The sequence below is a fragment of the Salmo trutta genome, chromosome 39 (assembly GCF_901001165.1).
Source record: "Salmo trutta chromosome 39, fSalTru1.1, whole genome shotgun sequence".
NCBI lineage: Eukaryota > Metazoa > Chordata > Actinopteri > Salmoniformes > Salmonidae > Salmo > Salmo trutta.
Window position 1 is genome coordinate 22,586,692 of NC_042995.1, and position 10,872 is coordinate 22,597,563.

At 42.5% G+C, this 10,872-nt stretch overlaps 1 protein-coding gene across 1 annotated transcript; it reads right to left on the minus strand.

Annotated features, from left to right (window-relative positions):
* Positions 1-556: 556 nt before the first annotated feature.
* cyyr1 (cysteine/tyrosine-rich 1) lies at positions 557-10,436 on the minus strand. The gene is made up of 4 exons (XM_029741377.1): positions 9,898-10,436; positions 7,580-7,679; positions 4,154-4,314; positions 557-1,532 (listed from the first exon to the last, which is right to left on the minus strand). Exons 1-4 carry the CDS (start codon positions 9,977-9,979, stop codon positions 1,399-1,401), a joined length of 477 nt encoding a protein of 158 aa, XP_029597237.1. The 5' UTR covers positions 9,980-10,436; the 3' UTR covers positions 557-1,398.
* Positions 10,437-10,872: the final 436 nt, after the last annotated feature.

The following is a 10,872-nucleotide window of genomic DNA, read 5'->3' on the forward strand; positions in this document are numbered from 1 at the left end:
TTTATTATCTACATTTACATTTTAGTCATTTAGCAGACGCTCTTATCCAGAGCAACTCACAGTAGTGAATGCATACATTTCATTTTTGTACTGGCCCCCCGTGGGAATCAAACCCACAACCCTGGCGTTGCAAACACCATGCTCTACCAACTGAGCCACAGGGAAGATCTATGCATAGTCACTTTACCCCTACCTACATGTACAAATGATCTCAACTAACCTGTACCCCCACACATTGACTCGGTACCAGTACCCCCCATATATAGCCTCATTATTGTTATATTATTGTGTTACTTTTTATAATTTTTACATTCGTTTATTTGGTAAATATTTTTTCTTTCTTGAACTGCATTGTTGGTTAAGGGTTAAATTCCCAATCTGGCACTCATACCATCACGGCTGTCTAATCATCCCCAGCTTACAATTGGCTCATTCATCCCCCTCCTCTCCCCTGAAACTATTCCCCAGGTCGTTGCTGTAAATGAGAATGTGTTCTCAGTCCACTTACCTGGTAAAATAACGGTAAAATAAATAAAAATAAAAGGGCTTGTAAGTGAGCATTTCACAGTAAGGTCCTGTTGTATTTGGCGGATGTGACAAATAAAGTTTGATAAAGTTTGATTTAGATTTTAGATCTTGGGTCAATTTTGTAGTATCTCCACTAATAGTTAAGGTTGGGAAGGGAAGCTGATACTAGATCTGTACCTAGGGGAAACTTCACCCTGGAGCCGTATGTTTACCATCCTGTTTCTACGGCACAATTCACAGTTTTCCTTGCCTGGTCCCAGATTTGTTTGTGCTGTCTCGCCATGTCCTCAGGTCATTGCCACATAAAGGAATTGGCAATACAGCACAAACATATATCTAGGACTAGGCTACAGTTTTCTCTCCTTTGCCTTGTAGAAATAAGATAGGGAAGAGCACCGACCTGAAGGAAAGCCAGCTAACAGACATCTCTACCAGAGAAATGGTACAACAAAGATCCACATCTTCAAATAAAGTTACGTACTTTGTCCCCTCACTCATATTCATTGACATAGAATATGAGTCAAATACTACTAGTGGTTTTCACCCCCGTAAAGCTGATCAGTTGGATTGACCCCCACATCAAATGGTCAAAAGCAGATCAGTCCGCACAGTCATTTTAAGTGATTCAGAGGTTTTCAACCCCGCCCCCCACACACACAAAACACCAATCAGTTTAATTGACCCAATCACACCCACAAGAAAAGGTCAAAGTGGTCCAGTCCACATGCAGTCATTTTAAGTGATCCAGAGGTTCGAAAGGATATGCGTACAGTCTCATCTTTCTCTGCTACACTGCATAAGCTTAATCCATGATGTGCTCCTTCAGAAAGGCAAGTAGCCTGGTCAGGGTTCTCCATTTTGTCTTCCAAGTCATTTGCGATTACAGCCCGGATACGGAGGGGGAGGGGAGTAGCTGTCTGTCCTAGGTGGGGTGGGAGTGTAGGGAGGGGGGCGCATGGCCGAAGGGTACATCTCATAGTCATAGGTGTAGGGAGGTGGGGGTCCTGGAGAAAGAGGGAGAGACAGACAGACACAGAGAGAGAAAAGTGCATGTTTGTTAACAGTAGTTGCTGGATAAATAAAGATTATGCCAATACACACATACTACACAGATACAACAGACCCTGCTATGTCATTGTATCTGCTTTGATGGGGCTGTAGAAACCAGTGGAGATTGCTGAGGAGATGACGGCTCATAGTAATGGCTGGAATGGAGTCAATCAGAGGAGGCTGGTGGGAGCAGCTATAGGAGGACAGGCTCATTTCAAACACAGAAAAAAACACTAAATAAACATATGGAAACCACGTTTGACTCCGTTCCATTGATTCCATTCAAGCTATTACAATGAGCATGTCCTCCTATAGCTCCTCCCACCAGACTTTATTGGAGTCAATGGAATGGTATCAACCAATGGAAACCACATGTTCGATACCATTCCAGCCATTATTATGAGCAGCCTCCACTGGTAGAAACGTTCTAGACTTCAGTATGTGTTGGTCATTGGTGGAGGAGCAATGTCCTCTATTGGTGGAATCATTGCACTGCAGGGAAATGTGTAAATTGGAGGCCGGGTAATTTTCTGTTCAGCCGGTTAGTGGAGAAGCAGTGGTTAAGGCCTGTATTCATAAAGAGTCTCAGAGTAGGAGTGATGAGCTAGGATCAGTTTGCCCTTTTAGACCATAACGAATAAGATGAGGACATACACACCAAGCAGTGTCTGAGGAAGGCCTGAAAAATACCAAAGACTCCAGGCACCTCTGTTCTCTCTTCTTCCGTCCGGCAGGCGGTACCAGAGTATCAGGTCTCGTACCAACAGGCTCCGAGACAGCTTATGAGACTTCCAAGCAATGAGACTTCTATACAGATAGACAATAGCTGCCCACCTCCACCAAGGACTATATGCACTGACTGTAGAGTACAAGTCAAAAGTTTGGACACATCTACTCATTCAAGGCTTTTTCTTTATTTTTACTATTTTCTACATTGTAGAATAATAGTGAAGGCATCAAAACTATGAAATAACACATATGGAATCATGTAGTAACCAAAACAGTGTTAAATAAATCAAAATATATTTTAGATTCTTCAAAGTAGCCACTCTTTGCCTTGATGACAGCTTTGCACGCTCTTGGCATTCAGATCCCCACCCATTCAAATCGGGGACCCGAACCAGCGACCTCTCGGCCACCGGCCCAAGCTCCCAGGCGCCAGGTCTCCAACCTTCCAAGATCTCCCCACAGTTCCACTCAAGAGATTCCCCTCAACCATCCAAGAAATCCCCCACAAGTCCGCCTCGAAAAATCTCCCCCCACTCCCCACCCGCCACCATCCCCCTCCAACCCAACCAAAACCACCGACCGACCCAATGCGCCAACAACCAACAAAAAGAACAAAAGAGAAAAAATACAAAAACAACGGAAAACAACAACAGAAAACAACAACGCAAAAACAAAAGACATCAAAGACAACAAAAATCATGACAGGAAGGCCAAATATATGCGTTTCTGTGCATGTGTGGCACTATTTACATTTGTGTATGTGTGTGTCCCGTGTGTGTGCACGTGTGTTTCAATGCAAGTTTCAATGCAAGTGTGTGTATGCATGCAACGTGCATAAAAGCGCACAATGTTCCTTTTTAATGTTATTTAAACATGCACTTGGATGCACTAATGACTCCATTCTATGTGCATCAAAATTACAATCTGTTTGTCTGTGCCTTTTGAAAGCCTGACACCGTAAGATCGTATTTTATAACTTAGCAGACGACGGGGCACACACTGATTGAATCAATGTTGTTTCCACGCCATTTCAATGAAAGTAAAGTAAATGTAAGATGCACATAAAATCAACAGTGTAATGTTTGGAATCAGTCTCGTGTAAGGTGAACTGTTTTGTCCTCACCTTTGGTCTGATAAATTCCCCATAATCTCCAAAGTGTTCTCTTTCAATTGCTACCATGCTCATGTATATGCTTTTTATAGTTATTCTTGTAAATATATATACATTTGTCCCTATCTATATCGGCCAATTTTCACAAGTGTAAGGGGTTAAAGGACCAGGGCAGTCAAAAATGTTATTTTCTTGTGTTTTATATATATGGAATAATACTGTGAAATTGTGAAAATTATGATAATGCCCATTTAGAGGAACATTTCTGGGATCTTTTATTTCAGCTCAAGAAACATGGGACTAACACTTTACATGTGTTTATATTTTTGTTCAGTGTAGTTAAAAGACCAATAAGAAAGAGAGTTCCAAATCTCTCTGACAATAACAGTTCGTTTTCAGTTTTCCTCTCCCCACCCAGACCAATTCCAGACAGTCCTAGCAAAATTCTTGCATAAGAAATTGCTCTTTTGCTAAGAAGCTAATTTTGTTTGTTTTTCGCCATTTGAATGGAAAACAATCACAGTAAGGTACTTAATCGTTACCCGGAAATGATTTGATATTGAGATAAAAATGGCTGCATTGGACCTTTAAGCATTTCACTGTACTTGTGCATTTGACTAATACAACTTTAAACTATATGGACCCTGAGAGCTGACCTAGGATCAGTTTAGCATTTTAGATCATAATGAATAAGATTATATGGACAGGGGGGACCTGATCCTAGATCAGTCTTACCTGGGTAGCCCTGGGACACAGTGTTGATGTAGGAGGTGTTGAACACGTCCACCTGGGCCCCTCGCCCGTTCTTCACACACATGCACACACACAGGAAGAAGGCTGCCAGCGCTGCCATCAGAAACACCACACCAAACACGATGCCCGAGATCGCCGTGCCCCTAGAAAACGCACACACACACACACACGTTTGTCACTTTGACTGAATGCTCCCCTTTTCATTCTAGTTCGTGGCTGCTGGTAAGTCATCTCATCCAATTCATCTTCTCACAAATCAATTCTGCATAGAATTTCAATTCACCTCCCTACCTCTTTAAAGAGTATCTTAAATAAATCCCACGGCCACCGCCTCCCCCAAAAAGGCTATTTTGTTGAAAACTACTTTGTTGAGGGAAAACGTGTTTTTTTAAATTTTATTTACGGTAACCTTTATTTAACTAGGCAAGTCATTGTAAATTCCTACCAAAAGGAAAAAGACGTCCTGCGGGGATGGGGGCTGGGATAAAAAATAAAAAAAACAACTACATCAAGCTCTAAACCTTCAAAGGTAGTAATCACACCTGTGGGGAGAGGGCCATTCTTCTTACAAAACCACATGACCTTTGTTTTGGAGGTGTTCAGAACAGGGTTAAAGGTAGAGAAAGCTTGTTGAACACTAAGAAAGCAAAATCTGGGGAGGGGCCAGCTGAGTATAATACTGTATCATCTGCATATAAATGGATGAGAGAGCTTCCTACTGCCTGAGCTATGTTGTTGATGTAAATTGAGAAGAGCGTGGTGCCTAGGAATGAGCCTTGGGGTACGCTCTTGGTGACAGGCAGTGGCTGAGACAGCAGATTTTGTGACTTTATACACTGCACTCTTTGAGAGAGGTAGTTAGCAAACCAAGCCAAAGACCCATCAGAGACACCAATATTCCTTAGCCGGCCCACAAGAATGGAATGGTCTACTGTATCAAAAGCTGACACATCCATAACCTGAGCGGGAAAAATATTGCATGCCAGAGAGAATACTATAGACATCAAGAAAGCCAGTCAGTAGATTATTGACAAGTTTTTCCAACACTTTTGATAAACAGGGTGTCACATCCTGACCCTAGTAAGATGTCATTTTCTATTTTCTATAGTAGAGTAGGGCAGGGCGTGACAGGGGGTGTTTTGGGTTGTTCCATGTTTTCTATTTCTATGTTTAAGTTCTAGTTTGTCTATTTCTATGTTGGGATTGTTTGGGGTTGATCTCTAATTGGAGGCAACTGATCCTCATTGCCTCTGATTAGAGATCATATTTTAGTAGGGGTTTTTCTCATTGTTGTTTGTGGGTTATTATCTTTTGAGTAGTGTGTTTTCCTCTCTGCGTCACGGTTTGTTGTTTTTGTGTTTTCAAGTAATTTAAGTGTATTGCATTCAGTTTCACAGTTAATAAATATGTGGAACTACGAACACGCTGCATTTTGGTCCAATCCTTCAAACAGCCGTGACACAGGGCAAAATAGAAATAGGCCTATAACAGTTAGGATCAGCTTGATATCCCCCTTTAAATAATGGACGAACCGTGGCTGCCTTCCAAGCAATGGGAACCTCCCCAGAAAGGAGAGACAGGCTTGGCGATGATAGGGGCAGCAACCTTAAAGAAGAAAGGTTCTAAACCACCTGACCCAGATGTTTTTTGGGGTCAAGTTTCAGGAGCTCTTCTAGCACCTCGGACTCAGTGACTGCCTGCAGGGAGAAACTTTGTAGGGGAAAAAGAGGGAGAAGCATTGGGGATAGTCGCATTAGAAGGGGTGGGAGATGAGGAAATGTTGGCTGGGCAAGGAGGCATGGCTGAGTCAAACAGGAATCCTGACTTAATGAAGTGGTGATTAAAGAGCTCAGCCATGTGCTTCTTGTCAGTAACAACCACACCATCAACTTTAAGGGACATGGGCATCTGTGAGGAGGGTTTATTCTCCAGGTCTTTAACTGTTTTCCAGAACTTCTTGGGGTTAGACCCACAGAGAGAGAACTGCTCCTTAAAGTAACTCACTTTGGCCTTCCGGATAGCCTGAGTGCACATATTTCTCATTTGCCTGAACGAGAGCCAGTCAGCCTGAGTATGCGTGTGCCGAGCCTTTCGCCAAATGCAATTCTTGAGGTGGAGTAACTCTGCAAGATCACGGTCGAACCTGTTTTTAATTCTCATTTTCTTTATGGGGGCATGTTTGTTAACAATACCACTGAAAATGTAAAAAAAAAGAAGGTCCAAGCGTCTTCGACAGAGGGGATCAAGCTGATTCTATATCATTTTACAGAGGCCAGTTCATTTATTTGATTTATTTATTTCACCTTTATTTAACCAGGCTTTGGTGACAAAACAGATTGCACTGTGATAGACTGCATCCAGTTTATTGAGTAGGGTATTGGAGGCTATTTTGTAAATGACATCGCCAAAGTTGAGGATCGGTAGGATGGTCAGTTTTACGAGGGTATGTTTGGCAGCATGAGTGAAGGATGCTTTGTTTGGGAAATAGGAAGCCGATTCTAGATTCTAGAAAAAAAGAAAACATATAACGACTTCAGAGTCACTCGCCCCAACAGTGCATGTGTGCTGGAGGCGAGCAAAAGCTCGGGAGAGGGGGGGATACCAGACAGGGGGAGACTGGCCAGGGCAAACGGTGAACAGATCGCCAGGTGGAATCCAAGCAGCAATGCAGTAAGATTGTGATATGTTGTTGTCTCACCTAGCTATCTTAAGATGAATGACCAAACATGTCTGTGGTGCAACCATGGAGATCTGCTCAAACATCTGATTATATGACTCAGACCTGTGTGTGTGTGTTAGTGTGTATGTGTGTACATGCACGTGTGCTTTTGTGTATGTATGTGGTCAAAATCCATTTAAAAGGCTGTGGAGAGGCTGTAGAATGAGATGAGATATCTCTCTTGAGACAAGGAACCATTATTCCTCCCCATTACCTTATGACAACCATGGCCTTGAAAGAGCTACATTATATGGCTAGATAAAATGAGTCCACATTCAATGGGCCTATTCAATAGCACTTTTTTGTGAAACCATATTTAGCATCAACTTTATGGTGTAAAAAGGGTGAATTTGAACTGTGGTATTAATTAATGTTCCATGCTTACACAACACTTTAATATCATTATTCTCTTCATTGGTGGACTGTAGCAGGTAGCATGTGTTATACTCCATAGGTGGACTGGTGAGGAGGACTGAGAAAGCGAGAGGCCAGCTGTCTTGAGCCAAATGACGAAGGTCAAATCTCTCAGAGGGGTCATGCACTGCATGTGGAAAGGGCAAGTGGTAGAGAAGTGATTGTGTGCGTGTGTGTGTGTGTAGTTGGTGAGTGTGTGTTTTTAGACTGAGGGTGACTGAGTATGTGTGTATGTATAGGTGACATTGTGTGTGAGCATATGTGTGTGTACTTACGAGAGGACATCTCCCATAAAGGCGTAGTAGGAGCAGCAGAAAGGGGGAGAGCCTTCACAGCAGTACTCCACACAGCCATCACACAGGGCCTCACTGTGACCTGCAGGAGAGATGCAATACATTATATGGAGACGCATAAACACACACACACACACACACACACACACACACACACACACACACACACACACACACACACACACACACACACACACACACACACACACACACACACACACACACCTACCTCTACTACGGACACATGCACACACTCACACACCCTGCATCTAATATGCTGAGAGAAAGGTAGAGAGTGCTCTTTGGAATCAAGATTTCCAAAACCCTTTAAAGGCCAAAATCAAAATGCTGTTTTCATATTACAAAAGGTTAAAAACACAATGGAGAGCAGCTACGGCACATACACTTAAAACTTTGTCTTTTGCTTAATCGAACCTTTTCTAAATATGGAAATGTCACTAAGATCAAGACTTTTTAAAGAGTAACTTAAGAGTTTTTTTCCCACTAGAGTAAAACAACCATTTTGCACTTAAACTCACAAAACACGAACTAAGATATTTGATAAGTGGAAACATATAGTCCTTATAGAGGGTTTATGAAGGCTTCATCAAGCCTTAAAAGTTGTTCATCCTGTAGAGTGGGACCTAAACACAAACACGACACATCGAGAAGGGTGATAATAAGAGGAGCTGTGTGACAACAGGGCGATGTGAATGGAGATCATACAAGACATTTCAGAAAAGATTTGCTTTATGTGAAAGCGTAAACTTTTAGTCAACTGCACTATTCACTAACTTCACCTCTGTGTTCTTTCTCTCTGCACTAGTCTGAACCTGCAGATACCTCTCTCTCAACAAAGCTTTTCCCTTTGTATACCCTGTTAGCCTTGAACTGACTTTTCTGATAAATACTTTGTTGATTGTGATGTGCTGTTTCTCCTAGCTACAGTATCGTAAGATGAATGCACTCATTGTTAAGTTGCTCTGGATAAGAACATCTGCTAAATGACTTAAATGTAATCTAAAAATGTGTAAACCTGTGTGTGTATGTGAGCACGACAAAGATGAAGCACTGAAGGTTACAGGCACTCCGAGGCTTTGGAGAGCTGGGGCCGGATTCACAAAACCTTCTTAAGAAGACATTTCTTACGTTTTTTTCGTAAGTAATGTTTTGTGAATCCGGCCCCTGGTTGTGAGAGTCCTTCAGTGGAGACACATGGATACGTGACAACTTGAAATGAATGGGATGGCTTATGGAGAGTGGTCTCAAAATGAGAAAGCACTTGAAATAAAGGACATTTGGAAACACTACTTGTGGTATTCGAACACACACGGTCTGTCTATAGGTTGTATGTCCTATATCTCAGTGTTTGCCCTCCTCAACCCCCACATAATATAACCCAGACACAGCCCTGCAGTTTCTCAACCTTCAAGCATACTGCCACAAATTACTGGTGTGTTTGTGTGTGTGTTCAAGGATTTTCATCTTCATTCCAGCTTTATTCTCACTTTGTTCAAAAGCTGGTGTATTTTCAACGCATCCCTTACAAACTGATTGATGGCAGATTGTATTTTCCAACCCTGAAAAGGCTGTGTGGGCCTATAATAGTAGCCTTGACCATGGGGCTCTGGTCAAAAGTAGTGCACTGTGTAGGGAATAGGGCGCCATTTGGGCTTCAAAACACATTTCTCCCTGTGAAGTGTGGAGTGTAACTACTTTGATGTGCGTGTCATCCAACGATGGGAGTCTATATGGGTGGTCCCTTGAGGTCTATCTCCCAACCTCCAGGTCCTGTCGCTTTTTACGCTGGGGACAATGGCAGTATAGTTCTGCGACTAACGCCGAGCAGGGCTTGTACCCCCCCCCCCCCCCCCCACACACACACACACACACTTTTGTCTTCTAAGTATATCGCTTCAGAGTTTTGATGTAAGGGTTTATGCAAATTGTTGGGTTACATTTACGAGATCAATTGAGCCTTTTTCATTGTAGAAGTGGCGATACATACAGTAAGCTACAGTAGTTTTATTTACCCAGGGACTCTTTTACCATTGAGTAAATGAACGGGTATGTCTGATGGACCGCTACTTTAAAGCACGGATTTTAGCGATATCGCTACCGTTCGTTTACGTTGTGAAACCACCCATGCATAGGGTTGATGAGTTCACATTCACAATTAGCCGAATAAAAAAGTAAACCATTGTTAAAGGAACACTTTTGCTGATAATAAAACATTTGCGCACGTTGATGACGACAAAAGCATCCTATAGAGAACCAGGGACAAATGAACGAACTCTTACCGGTAAAAAGACAAAGTAGGAGAGAGTCCCGTAGGAATTTCCACCCCGCTGCCTCCGTTCTTTCCATATCGACTGATAGCATAGGCCTACTTGTTCTAAATGTTGCTCACAGTTATTCTCCAACGATAACGTCCGCGGTTTCCATCGATATGCGCCTACAAAGAAGACTATGGGATATAGTCGCTCGCCGAAACATCGCTGATATGCGCAATTAAATTGAGTTCTCTAAAAAGTTCCATCGAAGAGAGCCATGAACGGATCTTTGCTCCAGTCATAAAAATGCTCAAATCAGAATGAAAAGTCTCATTCCTTTTCTTCTTCCACGTGTTCGTATCTCTAATAGTGTTTCCTTCACTCTTTCCTCGCTGTTTTCTTCTGTTCCCTTTTCCCCCTGGAGTGGGTCCTAGCGCTTCCCCTCCCCCGCAGCAGCTATTTTCTCAAACGACTCTGTTGACTGGGTGGGAAAAGGGATGGAAGTACCTCAGTAACATTCGCATCTCTCCGGCATAAAAGACGCCCCCGCCATCACGACCACTTTGAAAATGAAAAAGATATATATAGGTCTATGTCGTGTACACACACACACACACCTCACGATCATTTTGAGAGGAAATATACTTTTTTTTTTTTTTTAAACTGTGTTTACCAACGTCCCTCGTCAGAAACCATACAATATCCACCCTGCCCCTCTCAACATGTCCTACAAAACATCCACGAGCCTCTATTCTAAATGTTCAAGGAGCACGACGTTTGTTTGATATAACTTATAACTAAACTTCTTCATCGTGTAAAATGTAGGCTAAATGGGTTGCTCAAGCTTGTAGGCTTGAATGACCCCCCTCTTAAACACCATCTTTAATCAACCTAGGCCTATTTACCTTGTGTGACAGTCAAACATGGTTATGCCTTCATATAGGGCCACTCATTCTGCATAAAATACTAATTGTTCTAGGTGAGAACAGTCCAGTATCTCTT

Coding starts and splice junctions, on each gene's coding strand:
- cyyr1 (XM_029741377.1), bottom strand. CDS start 9,979: ATGCTATCAGTCGATATGGAAAGAACGGAGGCAGCGGGGTGGAAATTC. Junction 7,680..9,897: donor CCTACTTTGTCTTTTTACCG/GTAAGAGTTCGT, acceptor TCTCTCCTGCAG/GTCACAGTGAGGCCCTGTGT. Junction 4,315..7,579: donor TTTATGGGAGATGTCCTCTC/GTAAGTACACAC, acceptor TGCGTTTTCTAG/GGGCACGGCGATCTCGGGCA.